The 24,531-nt window shown below is 26.9% G+C and overlaps 1 protein-coding gene across 1 annotated transcript; it reads left to right on the top strand.

The window, feature by feature from the left end:
* Nucleotides 1-8,039: 8,039 nt before the first annotated feature.
* Nucleotides 8,040-8,836, top strand: LOC103489964 (ethylene-responsive transcription factor TINY). The gene has a single exon (XM_008449319.3). The coding sequence runs from the start codon at nucleotides 8,136-8,138 to the stop codon at nucleotides 8,733-8,735; it is 600 nt and encodes a 199-aa protein (XP_008447541.2). The 5' UTR covers nucleotides 8,040-8,135; the 3' UTR covers nucleotides 8,736-8,836.
* The last annotated feature ends 15,695 nt before the right edge of the window (nucleotides 8,837-24,531 follow it).

Genomic DNA, 24,531 nt, shown 5'->3' with positions numbered 1-24,531 from the left:
TCAAAGGATTAGCCAAGTTATCGTCAGATCGTACATAATTCACTATCATTGCACTAGTAGTGAGCAATTCTCTAATGGTACTGTGCTTACGACATATCTGTCGTCTCTTACCTTTATAGTAACGATTTTGAACTTTTGTGATAGCTGCAGTACTATCACAATGGATTAGTATGGCTGGTATCGGTCTTTCCCATGTGAAAATCTCTAATAGCAAGCTTCGAAGCCAGCTTGCTTCTTCACTGCAGCAGCTAGTGCTATCATCTCTAACTCTATCGTCTCTGGCTAAGATTGTATGTTTCTTGGATTTCCAAGCCACATCTCCTCCTACTATATTGCAAATATAGTCACTTATAGCCTTTGAGTCATCTGAGAGGGAGTTCCAATCATCATCGTTGTAACCTTCAAGTACAACAGGAAACTTGTTATAATGTAATCCTAGGTTTTGGGTTTTCTTAAGGTATCTCATTACTCTCTCTATCGCATTCCAATGTTCTAGACTGGGTCGGCTGGTGAACCTACATAGTAATCCTACAGCGTAAGCTATATCTGGTTTATATGATACTGGCGTACTCAGATTGGTTAACACTGTCACCAGTGTTCTTGAATAATTTCACACTAGAGTCGTAAGGTATACAAGCTGGTTTACTATCGAAGTAGTTGTACTTCTTTAGAATCTTTTCTACGTAATGAGATTGAATTAAGAAAATTTCATCTTCAGTTCTTCCAATTTTGATGCCTAAGATTACATCAACTTCACCTAGGTCTTTCATGTCAAAATTTTCACTCAACATAGATTTTACATCATTTATGACATGCAAGTTTGATCCAAAGATTAACATGTCATCTACGTATAGGCATATGATAATACGTAGCCTACCTTCAGTCTTGTAGTATATACATTTGTCACTCTCATTTACTTTGAATCCTTTGACATGAGTAAGTTGTCAAACTTTTCGTGCCATTGCTTGGGAGCTTGTTTTAGGCCATAGAGGGATTTATCTAGCTTACAAACTTTGAATTCTTGGCCATGAACTATGAAACATTCAGGTTGTTCCATGTAAATCTCTTCTTCTAAATCACCATTTAGAAAAGCAGTTTTAACATCCATCTGATGGTTAAGAGATTGTTCAAGGCAGCTCTGGATATCAACACTCTAATAGAGGTGATTCTAGTGACCAAGGAAAAAGTATCAAAGAAATCTATGTTTTTCTTCTACCTAAATCCTTTTGCTACTAATCAAGCCTTATACTTATCTACTGATTCACCAGGTTTGAGTTTCTTTCTTAAAACCTATTTGCAACCTATAGCTTTACAACCAGGGGTTAAGTCAACTAGGTGCCAAGTTGTATTTGATTCAAGAGAGTCCATTTCATCATTGTTAGCTTCCTTCCATAAATTGGTATCTATTGAGGATAATGCTTCTGTTAGATCTTTTGGATCTTTTATGTTGTACATTTTGAAGTCTTCTCCAAAGTCTTTTATTGTTCTAGCTCTCTTGCTTCTTCTAGGTTTGAGATCTACTTCCTTGTCTTGGGTTTGGATCCTAATTGAAGGTAGACTACTGGAACTCGAACCTCCACTAGTTTGACTATTTAGACCCCCACTATTTCTAAATTTAAAAGGAAATCTATCCTCGAAAAAATCTACATCATTCAATTCTATGATTACTTTGTTTTCTACGTCATAGAACCTATAGGTTTTACTGTTTTAAGCGTATCTTATGAAGATACATTCATAAGCTCTACTTGCTTATTTCCTTCTTTTTGGATCAGGTATTCTAACATAAGCTAGACAACCCCAAGTTCTAAGATAAGACAAGTTTGGTGTTTTATGTTTAAGGACTTCGTATGGTGAAGTTTTACTGTTTGATTTAGGAATCATGTTAAGGACATAATTAACGGTCTTAATTATTTCACCCCACCAAGATGGTGCTGCTCCTAACTCAAGTAAGATAGCAACTACTAACTCAATTAGAGTTCTATTCTTTCTTTCTGTTTTTCCATTCATTTCATGATAAGGTGCAGTAGTTTCATGTATTATTCATTTTGAGTTATTGAAAGCAATTGAATCATATTCAGTTCCTTTATCACTATGAAGTCTCTTAATTCTTTTGTTAAACTGATTCTCTATTTCAGTTACAAAGACTTTGAACATTTCATAGGCATCACTTTTATTTTTAAGCAAGTAGATAAAGGTATAATCAGAACAGTCATCTATGAAAGTAATTACATACCTTTTACTGTTTCTGGTTAAAGTTCCATCAAATCTACATAGGTCAGAATGTATTAATTCTAAAGGCTCTATTACTCTAATTACAGAAGTATGCGAGGCTTTAGTTATCTTAACTTGACTATAACATGCACATTTCCTAAATTCATGCAGAGATAACTTAGGTATAACATTTAACCTACTCATGTTGCTAATTAACCTTTTATTAACATGACAAAGTCTAACATGTCAAACATTAAAAGAAGACAACATGTAAGCAGAAGGTACAATTTTATTAATTTTCATATTCAATTTGAACATGTCATCAGTAGCGTAACCCTTCCCTACAAATACATTGTTTTTAGTTAAGGTAAACAAGTCTGATCCTATGGTTTGTGTGAATCCAGCTTTGTTGAGGAGATATCCAGAGACTAAATTCTTTCGAATTTATGGAGTATGCAGAACTTCTTTCAGCACAAGTGTCTTGCTGCATGTGAATTTTAGTTCTACTTCTCCAATACCGGCTACCTTGGTTGTGTGATGATCTCCTAGAAGGATATTCTTATCCTTAACTTCATTATATTTTCTAAAAAGACTAAGGTCTGGCAGACATGGCGGGATGCACTGGTGTCTAGCCACCAACCTTCAGACCCCCCAATCACATTAACTTCAGATATCATAGCTACTAATTCATCTTCTATCAGGTTTGCCTGCGTAGCATGATGACTCATGTTTCTACAATTTCTAGCTAAATGACCAGACCTATTATAATTATAACAAACAATTTGTATTGTACTTCTGGATTGTGGGTTGTTTTGTTTGTTGGATCCTCATTTCATCTTGTTTCCTTTCAGCTTCATGTCTGGTTTCAGAACTGCAGTGGACTTCTTTCTGGGGATATCATTCACCTCTTCTTTTTTATCATGCTTCCTTGCTTCCTCCTCTATCCTTAGCCTCATGATTAGACTTTCTAATGAGAACTCTTTGGTTTTGTGCCTTAGGGTGTTCCTGAAATCCTTCCACAATGGAGGTAATTTATCAATAATAACAACAACTTGAAATTGATCATCGAGTGGCATACCTTCACTGATAATCTCGTGGGCTATTTTCTGGATTTCATGTGACTGTGCCTCCACGGATTTGTCATCGGTCATTTGATATCTCAGGTATTGGCTAACAGCCTACTTCTTCGACCCCGCTTTCCTCAGTATCGTACTTCTTTTGCAGCGCATCCTACACTTGTTTTGCAATGGTCATGGTACCTGTAATAGTCATATAGTTCATCAGTAAGACCATTAAGAATTAGGTTCTTACAGATGAAGTTCGTTTCTGTCCAGGTGGCGAGGTTCTTCAGTTGTTCTTCTATAGGATCTTTTTTTGTTACCTTCAGTTTTTCAGTAGTACAAGCAGTAGTCACCTTCTTCAGTGTGAGAAAAAATAACATCTTTTGTTTCCACCTTTTGAAGTGTGCTCCTTCAAAATGGAACGGACGGTTGAGATCAGAAGACATCAAGTTGGATTGAATTTATCCGGCCATCACAGCAGAAAAGAAATTGTCTTAAAATTGTTGTTGCACTTCGGTCTTAATGCAAAAAATCGTCCAAGTCCAGCAAATAGTGGTGAAAGAAACGAGACAGCAACTGAATAGATTGTTAAAAGGAACAGAGACTGCAAAATAAAAACTAGATTAGTGAAAGGCTGAGTCGCGGAACACGCTCTTAACTTTTTGTAATTAAATTATTATAAATATATATATTAAAATTAAATCTCCTATATATATAAATATATATATATTCATTACACTTTTTGTAATTGATATGAAAATTAAATTAGAAAATGTGATTAAAATAATAATACCCATTAATTATTTTAAGTAGCTTGCAAATTAAAATTTAGCTAATATTGCTCTCTTTTCTTATTTTGAAGTTTGGAGATTTTGAAGTCACAATATTAAACTAAGAGTCAGTTTATTTAGGACATAAATATTTTTTAAGAAATTCATTTTTATTTATTTTTATTTTTTTGTGAATTATTTAATATATCCTTAAAAAAATTCTTTAATTTTTTTTAAAATAACTTATTTTTTAAAATTAAACACTCAAAAAATTCCATTCAAATACACTTTAAGGGTGCGTTTGGGGGAGGGAAAGAGTTATGGGGGAAAAGGATTATAATAATCCTAGAATTATGATAATCCTAGTGTTATGATAATATGTGTTTGGGGGAAAGAATATAAAAGGTAGTATTATAATAGTATGTGTTTGGGGGAGAGATTATGATAGTAGTGTTATAGTAATATGTGTTTGGGGGAAGGATTATGATTGTAGTAATTTAAAAAATAATAATAGAATTTAGATTGGGTTATTTAGGTAGGGTAATGTAGGGTTGTAAGAAAGTAAAAATAGGATAAGATAGGGTTATTTAGGGATTAGGATTATTTATCATATTCCTTGGGCCAAACACGGTTTGGCCCAATTTCCTAATCCTTTTCCCTCTAAAACCCCACCCCAAACACGCCCTAAGTATTTTCCATATACCTCTGGCCACCAAAGCAAGTAGACAAGTTTAGAGTTATTATAGGGCAAACCCTATACATGTATTATAAAATCTAACCATCTGAGAAGATCACTCATGCATCCTTCCAAACTTTGATTTATATGGTCTTGAACTTAAGTTTTTCAGGATAAATATTATAATTAGCTTTTATAGCTATAACAAGGCTAAATTATATTAAAAAAAAAAAAGAAAAGAAAAAGTCTATAAGCTTTACATTTTGCGTCAAAATTAAGTTTTAAAAATACCTTTAAATTCTGAATAGTTAAAAATATCCCTACCGTTGGATCTTAATGGAGACCGTTAAACTTTTATTTCAAAAATATTTTTGAACTTTTAAAATTAATTTAAAAAATATCCTTAATTAACTTAATAAAAACTAAAAGATACTTCTATCGTGAATATTTTGAAAAGAAATCGATAATTTCTTTGGATAAGATAATAATTTTAAAATTTATAAAAAAATACTCCTACCATTAATATGTCGATCAATTTATTTGAACTTTTTTAATTTTGAAACGATAATTTTAAAACACATTTTATAGAACATGCTCGTTATTGTTTTGGATAACAAAATAATGAAACTATCCACAAAATATAGCAAATAGTTGAAATGAGCTTTAAAGAGTTTGATGAGTATTGCTATATTTTGTAAATAGATATAGATACTCTCATATTTCTCTTAATTTTTCAATTTTACACCAATTTTTTCAACAACCAAAATAAAAATAAAAATTTTAGGTTAAAACATAAAATCTGACCGAATGTCACAAACATTCAAAATCAAAATCTCCTCTTAAAACATACAAACACATTAAATGGTCAAATAAAAAAAAGTATTCGGCTATTAACATATGGTACATTTTTGTTAATAAATTTAAGTTTTATTATTTTTTTGGAAAAAATTATTACGACTCAAAGGCTAGATTTGATACATCACATATAGCTAAGGATACAATGTGGGGAGGAAAGTTCGCATATGCATGCCATCTACACATTTGTTTCTTGCATTTCGTTCATTTGCTTCTCTCTTAACAAAACTAAATTTGATACATATGAAATATCTTTGGTTAGATTTAAAATTTGCTAATCCGTTAAAAACAATTTGTTTTCAAGAAATCAAATCTAAAGCTCGGATACATTCTGATTCAACAAAAAAAATTCTAGATCTAAAATGATTTCGCTAGTTCTAAACCTTCTTAACAAAAAGTTCAGCAAATGAAAGATTGAAATCAATTTAAGCCGAAGAAGTTCTTATTGCGATTAGGTCACCTTTTGAATCTTGAATTACAAGATTTATATACACAAAGGTCGTAGAAAGCAAGGAAGGAATCTAGATTGCATCCACATTGACTATCAAAAAAATTATTTGGAGGAAGGACCAAAAGCACTTCTCAAAGTTTTTCAAAATCGCAGTAAGAGAATCCAATTTCTCCCTATAGGCTTTTTCATTTCATCATTTATTATAGTTCATATTACCTTGATTAACATGTGAAATTTTATTTAGGATAAGCAAGTTTCAAATAGTTAACAAAAATAAGAGTAAGAGAGAGTATTGGAGAAGGAAGAAAAAAGATGAAAGGCTCATGTTCCTATGACACAATCAGAACATTGTTATGATTGTTTTAGGGATAGTTGCAAATATAGAAGTTAGATTCAAAGCAATTATATATATATATATATATATATATATATATATATATATATATATATATATATATATATATATATATATATATATATATATATATATATTTTAAAAAAAAAAATTGTAAAATATAGTAAAAACTGTCAAAATCTATCAATAATATAAACTTGTCATTAATAAATCATATAGATAAATTTTGCTATGTTTACAATTCTTTTTAAAGATATTGCTATATATTTAAGTATCATTCTTAAAATTGCTACTTATTTTCCTTATTTTTGTTAAGTATAGAATATTTTTGAAACTTTTGAAAATTGAAAGATATTTTTGACACAAAACATTAATGATTTTCACCAAAAAAAAAACTAATTGAAAAAGTATTTTTGAACCTATTTTGAAAGTTTAAAGGTATTTTTTAGGTTTTGAAATTTTTGAAACATTTTTTAAATGAGAAATTGTCAAAAATGGTAAATTTGACAAAATGTTTATAAAATAGTAAAATTTTAGATTTTGTTAATGATAGACACCGAGAAACTTCTATTACTATCTATCATAGATAGAATTCAAAATTTTGCTATATGTTGTAAATATTTTAGTTTATTTTACTATATTTAAAAATGCCTTTTTTTAATTCAAGTGCAAATTTTAGGGGTTTATATATATATATATATATATATATATATATATATATATAATTTAACCTATTAAATATCTTGCATCTTTCATTGGATTTATTTTTCATATGTTTTTAACTTAATTTAACTTTAGACAAGGAGTGAATTAATGTCCGTTTCAAAAAAAAATTATCTATCAAATTAGATTTTTTAAAAAAAATAAAAAAAATTCTTACATCTTAAACAACATTTAATTAATTGGTGGGACAATAACTAGCAAGTAGTTTACATTGGAGTAAAATTAATTTTATAAGCTTATTTTGCTATGAAAATATCATGTTAAATCAATTAAAAGGTAAATGTGACCAAACAAAGTAAAATGGAAATAAATTTATATTTTATTGAGGGTACACTACTACAATTTGACATTTAAAATTACATAAACAAAAATTAAAGAAATTTCAAAATACATAACCAAAACAATATTTTATCCTTTTTCTACTAACCATTAATAATTAAAAAAAATGAGGATATTGCATTGTTATTATTGTGTTATATCATTGAGTCTTAAAATTAATAAAAAAAAATACAGCAAATATCATTAAAAGATTTAGAAGAAACTAGTGGAAGTTATAATAATAATTTTGTAGAATATTACCAAACAAATAGGATATAAGAATTGAGAATTACATCCTTTTAAGAAGGATTATTAATTATGATAAAAAGAATAATAATAAAGTTAATTAGCTAAGCATATATGAACACACACTAGTAGATGAAATAATAATAGTAGTAAGAGTTTTGAAAGTCAAGCAACCTATACACATCTTCTCGAAAGATAAATTTTTTTTACATAAAATTATATATTTGTTAAAATAATTAGAAATCCTCTAAAGTCTTCTTCTTAGCTTTTCATTAGGAATTAATGTCAAATTATAGAAGGTTTGGTTGGTTATAAGTCGCTTTGTTAGGAGCCTACAGATTTATATATACACACACTTACATATATAATATAATGTTCCATACGAAACTCTCACATGTTACTCTTCTTCTTCTTCTTCTTCTTCTTCTTCTTCTTCTTCTTCTTTTTCTTCTTTTTTTGAGAATCAACAATGGCGGAATCCAACAATTGGAATTCAGAATCTGAAAGTAGAGAAATGAAAAGGGGAAAACAGAGGGATCAAGAACAGAGAGATCAGAAACATCCAATTTACAGAGGCGTACGAAGAAGGAGTTGGGGTAAATGGGTGTCGGAGATCCGGCAACCGAGGAAGAAATCTCGGATATGGCTGGGGACTTTCACGACGGCGGAGATGGCGGCACGTGCACACGACGTGGCGGCGCTCAGTATCAAAGGTGATTCCGCCAGGGCCATTCTCAATTTCCCTCAACTCGCCGGTTTGCTTCCCCGACCGGTGTCGTTAATGCCGAGGGATATTCAAGAGGCGGCTGCCAAGGCGGCGGCGATGGTGGATTTTGATTCCGAGACGGTGTCGTTTTCGAATGGTGAAGAAGGGTCAGATGAACTGGGGGAAATCGTGGAATTGCCCAATATTGAAGAGGATATAAGAGCCGAGTCGTGGAACGAGTTCGAGTTCATTGACTCGGTTGATTGGTGGGGAAATCCGCCGTTTACGGCAGCGGAAATGGATTTCTGTGCGGTGTTTTCAGATCAGAGTACGGCTCCAGTCACCTTTGACCTCGGAGATTGAGAATGAAAAAGAAAATTTGTAAAAGAAATGTCCATTGGGGTTTGATTTTGGTTTCGGTTGTTTATTATTCTTCCTGATTAACACGATTATTATTTGTGAAAGGAAAATTTTAGTCAATTCTCAATTCCAATTCATTTGAGATTGTGGCGATTTTGATAAGAAAAAACAAAATTGTAATAATTGAAAGTTAATATTTTAAAAATGGTGTAGTTTTTTTCTTTTCATTTTGTTTTGTCTTATTTTGAAAATGAACATGCTTAATTTAAATGAATATTCAGAACATTTGAATTTTTAAAAAAATAAAATAGAATAGCACATTAGAATCGAATCCAAAATTTCCATGTTTCTATTTTATTCTTAAGGTTGTTTTAGAATTGGAATTAAAATAGAGTTTTTGAGTTCAACCATAAGAGATTATTTGAATCTTAGTCACTATTTTATAGTTGAGAGTCAGAAATTCTAATAAACATTATTTCATTTAAATAAAATAAAGTTTAATATGTTATAGTAAAGTGGGATATATTTTCTTTAAAATGTTACTATGATATTTTGAATTTAATTGTAATATTTATAACTATTATTTTTAAATTTTGAGTATTTACGACACTCGTATTCGTATTTTGTTTTAAGGAAGAACCTCATTATTTTCATTTTTGTTTATGTAAATATAATAATGAAAAAAATGATTTTTATTTTATATAATTGTAAAAAGCATTGTTCAACTTTGTCAAAAACAATTTTTCTTTTTTATTTTGCTCTTCAAAAATTAAAATTATGAAATAATAATAATAATATATGTAACGAAAAAATTGAGACAAAAATTTAGCTATACGGTTTTATATCATATTGTAACTTTAAAATATTTATAATTTTTTTCTAAACCATTCAATGGTACACTTTTGGTAATTTAATTTTAAAACGTTGATTAGGGAAGTAATCAATCTATCACTTTGTCAAATTGGTGAGTAATCTATCAAAAAAAATTACAACAAAATCCCTCTCCATATGTATTATATATAGATATATAAAATTTGAATTTCAACAAATTAAGTTGGCTCTAAATCTACATTAAGTAGGACTTTAAAACTTGAAATTAAATGAAGTTTGGAGCATATATGAAGTCAATGTGGGATGTGTATTATCCAAGTTTGATTGATTTTCGTTTCTTTCTTTAATTTGATTGGTTTAAATTTTATCCATATAGTTGTCTTTAAAGATAATGTTTATATAACCAATCAACTTAAGTGGTGGGTTTGAATTTTGTTTGCTTGATTTAAACTTTGTATCTTACACTAACACTAACATCATTTATAACGTAAACAAATTTTCTGAAAATAATATTATTCATTAATTAACTAAGTGTATTGATTATTATCTTGAAAACTATTAGGCTAACAGTTCTAATGGTAACTTTGCTTTTTTAAAAGTGAAGTGATTATAATAAATAATAGGAGCAACTCTTTGAATATACCAAATTATATTAAGTCAACTTATGTATAAATATAATAAAATTTTACATTTTATCTATTATAGATTTCGATAAATTCTGATAATATCTATTGTGTGAGTGATAGATACCAATAGATGTCTTGTATATATTAAAAGTAAAATTTTACTATATTTTTAAATATTTTCGGTAGGTATGCTATATATATATATAAAAAGACATCAATTTAACTTCAAACTATTGTCAATTTATTTATAAATATGTACACGTTAAATTTTTTTGTGATTTTGTTTTATACCATATAATAAACATTTTAATTTAAATAAAAAAAATTGAGTCCATGACATGAAATATTGTATTTACAAATGTGTTTTTACATTGATAAAATTAGAGAAATTGCAATGAATTTAGAAAAAATCTGTCCATTAAACCTTTTCTTTTTGCATATTACAAATATGATAAGTAATTAGATACATTGAAGGTTATCAAGAGACTATTAGAAAGTTATCCGCTTTTAAGTTTGTTACTTTTGCAATTTAGAAAACATAGTGCACTAACACAATTTTTAAAAACATGATTCAAATTAGCTATATAAACATATTCATTAAACTTAGGGTGAATATGTAAAATATATACGTATCTAAATGATAATTATACAAAATTTTAAGGTCATATTTGATAACTAAATTCTTTTATTTTTTAATATTTTGGTTTTTGAGTTTTTAGAAAACAAATATTGTTGTTATTCAAGTGAGTTTGGTATAGTTTATGAGAGATAAATTATGATGTCTTGTTAAATTTATAAATATTTTTAGAAGTTTTTTTATTTTAAATAATTTTTCTATAAAAACATCTCAAAAGTTTTTTACTAAGAAAAATTAAAGTTTAGAATAGAAAATACGAATAAAACTATTTTCAAAATATAAAAAATCAAGAAATTTCTTGAATATTGGTAATTGGTGCAAGACAACGACCTCAATTCAATTGAAGAAGGGTATGCTTTTATTTTAAAATATGTGAATATTTAAATCACTACAAATAGTCTTATTGACTTAAAAAAAAAAATACAAAATAGTCTTATCAAAAAGAAGAAGAGAAAATAATAAGTAAAACTGTTTATAGGTTCATATAACTCCCCCATTACTGTATGACTTGAGTTGGATTTAGGATTGAATTGAAGGTCTTTCAACATATATTTTAACCTTCAAATGACCTGAATTCAATCAACTCAATCATAAAATATTTTGGTTGAACCGGTTTGAGTTAATCTGTTTATTTATTTATATTTTTGATAAAAATAAATAAAATACTAATATTGAAAGTTTGATTTAATTATTTTCATATATTGACATAATATGAATTAGAATATTGTTATGGATAGAAAAAAAAACTATTTATAAAATATAACAAAATATTTAAACATGCTATATAATGTTTAATGGATTTTGTTATATTTTATAAATAATTTTAATATTTTGTCCGTTTAAAATGTTCTTATTAACAACCTAATTTATATCCATATAATAAAATTTTTCTTTACAAAATACTAAAAAAAATAACTATGATATATAATTGTACTGTCTCATAAGTAAAAAAAAAAGATTTAATTAATTAATAAGTTTGGATTGGTTCAAGTTATCTTAAGTGAATTCATGAACCAAACGTAACCAATAAAATTTTTATTTATTTGAATTTGATCCAACCCAAACCTATGAATTAGATTGATCGATATCTCGGAGTCATCAAGTTTTTTGAACAACCATACTTCTACAAACAAATGTGTCCTTTGAGTTCTCGTTGTTGAAGTGTTAAATTCACATGTTAGTATTATGTCTTATCCTAAGAAATAATTATTCATACGTCTTGATCACTTTATGATAAATAACATAAATTTGTTGGGTCAAAATTAATTGTTTTTATCATTTTCTTGTTCTCCAAGGATGATATTGTTTTATCAAGATGATTTTTTATAGATTTTTTTTTCAAGAACAAAATAAGAACATAATTCTATAATTATATATATTACCTAGATGAAAAATAATTGTAAATATAGTTTTCTGATTTTAATTTTGTAACAAATATAACCATATCATCAACATGTCTAAAATATAAAGAATAAAAAAACACAATTATCAAATGTGTTTCAATTTTTAAAGAAACACAAATAAACCAACTTTAATCTTTTAAAAAAATTAAAATCAAATTAAAAGTTGTAACAATTCTAGAAACACTTTTTTCTCGTATTTCTAAATGATTGAATATGGTCTTGGATGATTATGGAAAGTTTTTTCTCATCTTTTTGCATATGTTTTGAGAAAGTTCAAAATTTGAGCATAAGTAATCTATATATCTTCTACTTTATGATTTTAATTTTATGTTTAATTTTATCAATTTCTCAGACTAATCTTGTTGTTAAAGATTCAATTTTTTAAAAATAAATATGTACACAAGATCTCAAACATGAAATGAAAAAATAAATAAGAGTAAAATTTTTCCTACCTAAAACTTTTCTTGTATCTTAATTTAATTTCTTTTAACTCTTAGTTTAATTTGCATTGCCAAACTCTATAAACAAAATATGTTCAAGCTGGTGAAGACACATAAATAAATGCCACATAAGATTTGTATACAAATATAATTTAGTGAGAATACTTCATAAATCTTGAAGAGACAAACTCAACCATAGCAACAAAAATCCCTTTAAAGGAAAAGAGGAAACTTGTCAAATCATCTAATTTGCCAAAAAGAATTAGATATATTTTACAAGATAAAGTGAAATTAGTTGTTAGCTGATTAGATATATCATATTATAGATATTTGTGGACATTTTAAAGAAGGACTAGATTGATAAAAAAAAATGTTTAAATTTTAACTCAAGTTGCATTTATCTTATCCAAGAAAAAAAATAGAAAGATTTTCAATCTACCATCCTCAAACTTTGAGGTTGTACCAGTTTAAATCACAAATTTATAACGGTATTAATTTAAATTCTAAATTTCAGTAAAGTTTATCACCTTATATTCTTCCTAGCTTAGATTTAGTTTGAAAAATATTGTGTGAGGTATTCAATTTTTTGTATTAAAGTTTTTTTTATAAATGAATCATTTTATAATTAACTTTTATTAGGATTATATATATTTGAAAATTTTCAATGCATCAATTCTTACCCATGTGAAGACCACCTCAAATGTCAAAACACGTGTAACGACCCAACTTTTTATACTAAGCTGAGGTCGTTGCTAAAAAATCAATGACAAGAGACACTTTTTGAAACGAGGGAAGAATAAATTTTCATTAAAAATTGAATATTAAAACACTGAAACATAAACGCGGAAGCAAAACTGAGTCCCCATATGGCATGTCACGGATCCTTCTCTGTCGCTCGTCAGCTTTCCTCTACAGACCTTCGCCTGAAATGTTAAACATAGAAAGAGTGAGTATAAATATATACTCAGTAAGGGACCTACTACTAGTCCCGCTAGGTGTCTGTTAACTTCCCATTAGAGTCCTAAAAATGGTACCCAATTTCTGGCACGTTCCCGAACACGTGCAACATGCGCTCCCGTAGGAACAAAAATCTGGTCTTCGGTGTCCCGGGGGAGCACCTAGGACATGCTGGTCTGTAGTGAACCGGGGGTAACACTAAGACAATCGGGATGCGAGGACCCCGTCGAATCACTCGAATCATATCAATATACATGCTAGACTGGCGTCCCGTCGGACCACACAGTCCTAAATAGGTGGTGATCCCAAAGGACACCCATGCAGGTACGACTGTAATAGACAAAGTTAACAGAACACCCTATCCATAGCATGTAGCATAACATAACATCATAACATGGCATGAATATTAATCTTAACGTCCTTAATCATGTGATTAATATATCATGTATTAACAATCATCAACATCAATTTACCAGTCATTAACATAACATCAGTCATCATCATCAATCATCAACATAATAATCTCAGTCATCATCATCAACATCAATACAATGACAGTCATTATTAGTAGCATTATGCATTTTAGCTACCATCAATGCATAATCATAATTACATGCGGTCTCTTAAATTCAGTTCGAAGGTCTAGTAGGAGAATCTCTTACCTGGAGATTTTAGCCAAACAAAGATACTCCCTAGTTGACAGTAAAATTCTCCAATTAACTTGATCCTAATCATAAAAGGAAAACTTAGTATCTTAATTAATGAAATTAGCAATTGGCTAACATCCAAAAATTCTCTCAAATTAATTAACTTTCTAAAAAAAGGGGTTGAAACCAATTCAACCTTGATTGGGAAAAATCCAAGATTTAAATCTTAAAAAGTTTAGCCAATTAAACCTTTAGAGAAACCCCAAATAGATCCAAAATTAAATTAATAAAATATTAATTTAATTTCATTGGCTTACCAAGGTTACTCAAATGAAGGTTGGAAAAATCTTCTTATCGTTGATGAAAAATTCATCACTTTAAATCCTCAAGCTTCCAAAGAGACCAATCTTAACTTCAACTGAGGCGGGTGACAGCAGAGGGTTATCTTAGAGAAGAAGATAAAGAACCTTTTTATTTTTCCTTTAATTCCATCTTAAGCATTCCAATGCTATTTATAGACTCACATAATAACAATAATAATAATTATTATTATTTCCTTTTCCTTTTCCTTTTAGGATATATATATATATATATAATACCAAAAAAAATATACATATATCTTTATTCTCATTATCTTTCCTAAATAAATGTCTTAATCTTAGGCATTTATAATCATTATTAATAAAAATAATACTTCTTTATTATTATTATTTTTCTCTCACCAAAATCTACAATAAATATATATTTATTTAAATCATTATTCTCTCTTATAAATATATATCTTTTTCGTCCAATCAAAATCAACCACCTCTCTTTATAGATTATTTTCTTTTCCAAATAAATATGAAAATACAGAGTTAATTGATACACATGTGGTAATTTCGTTGCATATATATGCTAAAATTCTAAACTTTTTACACAGTTAAATTAATTAGTTAGTTGGTTACTACGTACACACAATGTTATGTGAGTTTCAAAAGAAAACTGAATAATAAAAGTTTAATAGTACACAACTTTAAGAAAAAGTAAGAATAACTCACAATCTCGAAAAAGTCTATATTACCAACGCAACTTCCAAAAGGTCAGTATTGTCCACAGAGTCGTCGTATTACCCATATCAAAAAACACTTCTTATGAGAAGATATTATAGATCTAGAAAAAATTATGGATAGAAAATATTTTGATGGGAGAATACTGCATTTTTCTATTAAAAATAAGGTCAATATTTGATCTGGAGGTTGACACGAACGGTAAAAGAAAAATACTAAAACTGGAGATAATAATTTTCAACTAATTAGAAAATTTTGTTTTATCTCACAAATTACCAAAAGTAAGAATAACTCTGCAATAAAAAAAAAAAAAAAAAATGTACATAACCCACACAACTCCCAAAAAGTCACTATTATCCATTGACGGCCCTGTAGGTAATACTAGCTTTTTGAGGTTGCATGGGTAATATAGATTTTTCCTTTTTTTCTTAATTGCGAGTTATCCTTACTTTTTTGGGTAATATAAACTCGCAATCCTAAAAGAAAAGTGATATATATTACTCACATAACTCTAAAAAAGTTTTTATTACCCACAATGCCGTTTGACGGGAATCTACAATACAAAAAAAAAAAAAAAAAAAAAATTGAACAAAATGAGAACTTAGGTTAAAAAGAAAAAGGAGAGATAAATGTGATATCTACTTCTACACCTGATTACAAAATTAAAAAAAAAAAAATCTTCAATATGTGAGAAAAGAATGTTGTTATTAAAAGTAAAATACCATAAGGCTACAAATAAAATTTCTATAAAAAATAGTAGTAATAATAATAACAATAGATAAAATAAAGGGTGAAAAATCAAACTATTTATGCTTCATATAAAAAAATCATTAAAATACAAAATTTCAATACACTTGATCTTCTATGAAGTGTAAATATTTTGTCCATCTTGTTAATTTTGACAATCTCTCACAAAATAAAATTGAAGAAAACACGAAAGAAAAAGAAGGAGAGATGAGAGTGAATGAAAAGTTTAATTTAGGAAAATTGCATTAGATTTGAAAAAAGTTTAGAAAAAACCGCCCATATCACATCTTTTTTGCATATTGCGAATATGACAAATATGACAAGTAATTAATGATATCGGACGACTATTGATCGGAGAGTTATCCGCTTTTGAATTTGCTACTTCTACAATTTAGAAAATGTAGTAACATTGACTCTATTATCATAAAGTTTTTTTGCTACTTTTACAAACACTCCTTTCCTTTGAATTAGTTATTTATAGTTAAAATTTGATATACTATAACTATATGTTTTTTTTTTATAAAAAAAAAGCTTTTAGATTTACAAAAGTTTCTTATTTAATTTTATTTATCATTATTTTCCTTTCATACATGTTTAGATGGAAGATAAAGATAGATTAGATAAGTTAAATATAAATGATATATAGATTCTTAATTTTTTTTAACAAATCTAGTTAAAACTATATATATATATATATATATATATATTTTGGTTACTTTTAAATACTCAAAATAAATTAAAATATTTGTAAAATATAATAAAATAATTTATCCATGTTTGACAGAAAGATTGTAATATCTTTAAAAATTTTGTGATTTAAAAGGATTTTTTTCCATTTTTTAAAAATATCTCTTTTATAACCGTTTTGAGTTTAGATTAGATTATGTTTTAGTCCGATTATTTTCAAAGGAAAAAAAAATCAAATCGAAACTATTGACTTTTTTTTTAAGAAAGAATCTTTTTAAATCTAAGAAAGTATTAATACATATATAAATAAGAATTTTTTGGCGTGATGTTAAAAAATAGGAGGAAACTAATTTATTTAAGGATTTTAAATGTGAAATTACCTAATATGTTTCTATAATCATCAATTAAAATAGACAAAAGGGAAAATGGAATGTTTTCCTACGACTCGTTTTAAATAATATAGATTATGATATAGTCATGTAAAATTTAGAGTGTAATTGAATTGATTTTTTTAATAAGTACTGGTCTTTTATTTATCTTTTTATTTATTGGTTGAAGTTGATTTAGTGTATTTAGATCACATAGGAAGATGGGATTAATTTTAGTGATAGAAAGGTTGGTGAGTTTGATGGAAAGAATAATGCGTGTGGGTATTGGGAATGCGATAAAAATGGATTAATAATGTAAATGATCACATGTAGTTGCATTAAATAATATATATTATTTCCAAAATTGAAAATTATTGAAAAGAGACAAAGCAACTTGCCTTTGTTATTTTTAGAAATCAAATCCAAGTTTGCCCTATTTTAGGTTAGGTATATAATCCCCACTATTCATTCGATAAATTTAAAAGAATAAAATTGTAATTATATTCCTTTAACACTTTTTTTTTTAAGTTTTTTAAAAAATATACTAAAGTGGGAAAATATTTACACTTGAATAGTTTCGAAAACGAAAAAAATTCATAGGTCTATCGTGAAAAATATCAAAAATGTCTCATCAACAAAGCAAATGATCGTTTAAATTTGGTTATTGTTTGGTACACGATCGTTTAAATTTGATAACAATTTATTTTTTCAATTATATCGTTTAATTTTGTTTCATGATTACGTTTAAATTTGGTTACTAGATTTGATCGTTTAAGTTTGGACCCAAATCTAAACGATTTTTTTTAATTATTTTGGTACACGAACGTTTAAATTTGTTTACAATTCTTTAGTAGACGATCGTTTACATTTGGCTAAACAATTTTTTTAATTCTTTTGTTACATGATCGTTTACATTTGACTACTTCAATCTAAATGATTTTTTTTCAAGATTCTTTATACACTAAAAAAGAAGAGGAAAAGAAGAAAGATGATGAAAAGAAATCGCAGTGAAGAAAAAAAAGAGGAAAAGAAAAAGACAATGGAAAGAAATCACAACAAAAAAAAGAAAAAAAAGAAAGATGGTGAAAGAAATAGCAGCAAGGAGGAAGACGATGAAACTTATCGAAGAGGAGAAGAAAGAAGGAAAGAAAAACTTGAAATATTTTAAAAATTGCTAATTTAATGGGCATTGTTACACTTGTCGTAAATAGTTTGGTGTTATATTACATTTATGAAAATTAACTTTTTTTTTTTTACTTTTTTATATTATTTTATTCATTCTAAGTATAATTTAATTGTCATTTAAAAATAAATATAGTAATACTGTTTCATGATAGCATCCAAATATTCCAATCTCTCACCTTGCATACTCGCGAAAGAAATTGATTGTTTTGGTGTTGAATTTTACCCATAGATAAGTTGTTTTTCAATAGATTATTCACAAACTCAAAATAATAATTTAAAAAAAATATATTGATTGTTTAAATGTCGAATTTTCTTATATTTATATTTAACATGCTAGTGAGAAGGTTTTCCTCCTAATTGAAAAGTTGTGTATATGTTATTTAAAGATATTAACGATAACTTCAAAACTTTAAAAGTATTTTCAAAATAAAGTATATGAAGTTGAGTGGCTCTAGCTCAATAAAAATTACAAACTTCAAAAGTGTAATTGAATAGGAATTTGGAGGAAAACTTGAAATTAAAGATCAAGGTACTATAAGATGATCAATAATTTAGCATTCTTTGGGAGAATAAACAGCTTTGCATGAAATCAAACAGGTCTTTCCAAAGAGTACTTTTGTCCTTTACATTACAATGTGGGAAATAGATTTATTATTTGGAGAATTATAAAAAATAGTAAATTCAACAAAATATTTACAAATTATAGTAAAATTTATCTTTCAATATCCACTTATAGATAATAATAGAAATCTATAAATTTTTATCATCCACAAAATACAAAAATTTTGTTATAATTTGTAAATATTTTAATTTATTTTATTGTTAAAAAAATGAACTTTATTATTATTTAACCATTAAATAGTAATAAATGAAAAAATTGAAAAGAAAGAAAGAAAAAAAACAAGGACACTTCCTTTGTCAAGTAACCATACATTTTAGTGTCTACTAATGCCACATCTGACAAGATGCCTATGAATAGTAGCCTTTTGTGCCTATAAATAGTTGCCTTTTTGTGGGTTTAAGAATAGGAGTAATTGGTGAGAAAAATCAATAAAAATTGGTTCATCCATAATTCTCCACTTTCTTTCAATTTCTTGATCCCTTTATTTTATTTCCATATTTAACTTCTCATTTTCTTTATTTTTTTCTTGAATTTCCTAATTATATTATTAGTATTATATTATTTTTATAATATATACATGTTGTGACCATTCCATCCCTCAATTCTAACAACAAGAACTATTTTTTTTTCTTTTTTTTTTGAAAAAATAAAAATAAAAAATATATTTGATACCAATTCTTTTGTTTTTTTTTTATAAATTTTTAAGGTTTTTTTAAGAATAATAAAAAATACAAACTATTTACACTTCGTTGCAAAAAACCACTAAAAAAACTCATTACACTTGATTTTACAATGAAGTGTAAATAGATTGTCCATTTTGTAATTTTTGACAATTCTCCATTAATTTATTGTTTTTCACTAGCGTTTCGTATTTTGAATATAATTTAGTTATATGATATAAAAATATTATAACATGCATTAGAAATGAATAAATCTATCTTTTAAATATTCTGTCTACATTTGACTTACAATCTAATTACTTGTCAGTTATCCAACTCTATTTTATTGATTTTGTAAACAAGTCATGGTTGTTAATGTGAAGTTTTATAAGCAAAAAGCATGCAATTCAGGCCAACTCTACACCGTACATGTGACAATCTCATTCAAAATGGAGAAAGGAGAATGCAAGATGAAAAAAACATCTTAAGAATACCTCTAGAGAGAGAGAGGATGCATAGACCATTTTTTTGTTCTCTTTTCTACGGACGTGACAAAAACAATCATCTTTCAAACGGTTCCTCAAATACTTAAAAGGATTTTAATGATGATACCAATCTCTACAAAAGAATGTACATTCCTATTAAGAAGCTCGATAACCTCCTAATGTTGGTAAATTTCATAGTAATGCAACTTATTATCAGAATGTTATGGAAATTTAAACAAAGGGGACCAACAAAAAATTCAAATGTAATAGACAAATTGTTCATTTTTCGATGAAACACACAATCAAATTCTTTTACAACAGAGAGTGAGACTGAAGGATCAATAATACTATCGTATGTCTAGTTCAACAATATATGTTCACTTTGACTTTTCTTTACTGCAATTAAATTTAAAAGGTCAAATTGTATAAATTAATTTTTCCAGCGCTATTTTAAATAGTCATGTCTAGTTCAACAAACTATTTACGTTTTATAGAAAAATAACCATTAAAAGACAAAATTCATTATATATGACATGTAAATATTTTGTTAGTTTTTCTATTTTTGATAATTTCCGTTATTTTTATGTTATTTTTGAAATTTATGAGCTCATAAACTTCTGATTCAGTTATTTAGAAGAGATCCACTTCTCAGCTCATTCCATTTCCTTAATTCTATATAAATAGTTGATCGAGCTTAGCTCAACTTGCATTTGTATGTATTGAGAATCAAAAAGGTTTGTGATTTGAGTCTCCAAACAATTTTATTTTTATGTTCATGTTTTTAAATATACTAGTAAACAATACGTGCGGTGCACGTGAAAATCAAACACGAAAAAAAAAATATAGTTTTAACTTAACTTTATAATCTTGGAACAATCATTTTCAATATATATTTTCATATTTATATTCTTTTTATATATATTTACATCATAATGAGTGGAAAATAAATTTGTTCAGTAAAAAGATTGTGTCATCTTTCGAATGTATTTTTGAATTTGATTTGTTTGCACAATTTCAAATTCCATTTCTTAACATCTTGAGCTTACACATTGCAAACTTAACTATCTAATCTATATATATTCAAATAAAGTGAAAGATAGAAAGGTTGTTAGTTGTGTAATAACATATAGCTGTATGTAATATCAGTTATGGAAGACAGAAAGATTACATTAAGGCTCTAATAACATATAATATTAACTAATATCGATTATGGAATCAAAACCTTTTTTTAATAAAGAGATGAAAGTTAATGCAATGTGTAACTTCTATCATGTTGAATGTGAAAATGACCACAAACATTACATTTATGTGAATGACAAAATTGCCATTAAGACTAAAAAAAAATTATAATGAAAGAGTAAAACATCCACCAAAATCATATTTCTTTTGAAAATTACGATATTGTAAATGTGAAATCATAATTTTTTTTTATTGATTTCGTAGGTAAAAAATTAAAAGGAAAGACTTTAATATTTCTTGTTTTACAAATTTTATTACCTTTATGTATACTTAATAAATTTCAACAATATTTACATTGTTTAACAAAATCAAAGTATAAGTCACTCAACCATTGCATTAATAAAATAAGTTTAATAAAAAAATTAAATGAAGAAAAAAACATGAACAAGATTCTCATGGTTACATTAAAAAAAGATCCTCAATATTATATGATTTAAACATAAAAAGCATAGACATATGTATATGTCAATCACGAATTAAGTTGGTGGTTCAAGTTTTCCAACTTATGTTATGTGCTAAAAAGAAACCTTTAAACGAAATAATATACACAAGCATACTTTTATATATAAAAAAAAAATAGAAGAGAATAGGAAAACATGATTTGATTTATTCTTCACCCATAGTTATTGTTGTGACTTGTGAACATGAGAAAAAAAAAGAAGATATTTATACCCAAAGATTTGAAAATGAAGAATTTGAAAGTTTGAAAAAGATAAAAAAAAAAAGTTAATATGAGAAGGGAATATGAATAATTGGGAGAAATAAGACAATAGTTATAATAATTAATTTCAAATTGAAAAATAAAGTTAAAAAGACAAAAGAGAAGAATTTGAAAGATTGAAAAAGATACACCGAAGTTAATATAAAAAAAAATGTGAATGGTTGGAAGAAATGAGACAATAATTACAATAATTAATTTAAATTAAAAAAATAAAGTAAAAAAGTCAAGAAAACCAAAGTGAGAAACAAATAAATGAACTAAAAGAAATGATAAAATTGGAAACAAGAAGCATATCCATAATTATTTTAGTATAATTTTTGTATTTCTTAAATAATTATTTAAATTTATCAAATATATCTGAATCTATTGATGACAGACTCTATATGGTTGATAGATTTGAATAGGTGACAAATTTCTATTAAAGATATGTAATCTCTCAGTTTAGATTTCCATTTTTTGAAGAGGTACAATTTTTTTTAATAATATACAATAAAGTGAGGGCTGCTGGGTGCCTCCAACGTGAAAATTTAATGTTTTTCAAAATATTGTAGAACACTAATCTCTCTCCATGTTGATTGCATTCAACAATTATTGATATTCCTTTAACAATTTTTTTTACCACCGTTTGATAAAAATATAAATCTATCTATTTTATCTTATTTTTTATCGCATGATCAAGTTTTGAAAACAAATTAAAAAGAAAAAAGAAAAAAAAAAGAAATTTAACTTAAAATTCAAAATCAAGTGTTCTTGAAAAAATTTTACTCAAAATTGAAGTTTTATGAAAGATGTAGTTGTTCAGACGAGATTTCCAGAGAAATTTAGTTGGTAGAATTGAACTTGTGTTAATGTTTTATTTATGTTGATTTGATGCGATGTGGTTCGATCTCTATAATTTGATCATCTGATTTTCTATCGATTGAATGCTTACGCTTATTTGAGACACCTGATGTTCTTGAAGTTGGAGTCTTGGAAGAAAGCTTGTATCTTCAAAGGAACTTCAATCCTCGAGGATGGTCGGCTTCAAGAGCTCTTGTGAGAATTCTCTCTAGACGACTAAAGTCAAAATTTTTCTACCCCTGTAAATAAAGAGAATTCTCTTAGAATTCTCTAGTGGGCCTTAATGGATTTAAGCCTAGTTGATCCATGAACTCAACTATATGTGTTTGAGTCATGTTTAACCTTTGTGCTAAACTAAACTTATTTTTTTGGTTAATTGAATTTTAGGTCAAGTAAATAATATTTAATTGAACTAAAATAATTAATTTGATAAATAAAGATATGTGATATCATCAAAATTGGCCAATTTATGTTTTCAATTTTAATTTGGGACACATGACCGTTAATCTCAAATCCAATTATTTTAGTAAATGATGTGACAATTTGTGATTGGTTCCAACATTTGTTTCCTAATTTTGTGCGAACTTATTTTAAAATCAATTTAATTGCTACCTTAATTTGGTTTATTTTTAATTTTGTTATTAACTATATTTTTCTTTAAAAAGAGTGTTATTTAATTACTTTTAAAGTTTTGTGGGTAGTTTGGTTAGGGTAACTAAATCAATTAGTTAGTTTAACTAAAGTAGTTGGAGAAATATCAAATATGGTAATTTTTTTTAATTTGATTTTGGTTATTAAAGACTCCATATCATTTTAAGATGTATGCTAAAATTTGTATTATTTTTAAATTAAAAAAAAAGTTATTTTGAATTTCTAGCCATTTGAAAAAACATTGTTGGCTATAAATAATCCATTCTTCTTCATCGGGCGGACAAAAAAAAAAAAAAACATAAAGAAAATGCCACACAAAAAACCCTAGAAAATCTTTTCAACCTTTGTATCCTCTCTTCCTCGTCTAAATCTCTAAACTTCCATACCTCTACTTCTTTTAACCTTTATACCTTCTTAAAATAAATCAAAAGATCTACAAGATCCATTTTATCTTCTCTTCTAGCAATTCTAATCTTCATCTTTCTCTCTACAATGCCAATAATCCAACACACAAAAAAACTCTAACTTAGTTGGAGGTGTATGGCAGAGCTTTGACTTTAATGATCCACACCTTGTGTTGGGATTTCAATCTTTATCTTTTATCTTTTTTCTTTTTTCTTTCTTCTTCTTATTTTGATTATTTTCTTTCAAAATTCTTTATTTTTTTCTTATTCTTATTATTTTCATTATTTTATTTATCTTTCTTCAACCTTCCATAAAAGATGAAAAAAGAAAAAAGAAAAAAAAAAGAAAAAAGAAAAAAGAAAAAGAAAAAGAAAGACTAATTGATTAAATTTTTTTATTTTTATAATTTTTTTATGTATTACATATTTCTTTATACCTTATTGTTTATCCCTTTTAATTTATTATTATGTCTTTCTTTTGTTAATTTATTATTAAGTTCTATTCTTTATATATTGTATCTTTACTTTTCTTTTTAATTAATATTTTTATTTTTTTTCTTTTTATAGCATTATTTATTGCTTCTTTAATATTTTTTTCATC

The sequence above is a fragment of the Cucumis melo genome, chromosome 4 (assembly GCF_025177605.1).
Source record: "Cucumis melo cultivar AY chromosome 4, USDA_Cmelo_AY_1.0, whole genome shotgun sequence".
Taxonomy (NCBI): Eukaryota; Viridiplantae; Streptophyta; class Magnoliopsida; order Cucurbitales; family Cucurbitaceae; genus Cucumis; species Cucumis melo.
Note: the sequence above shows the minus strand (reverse complement) of the source record. Positions and strands in the feature narration are given on the sequence as shown.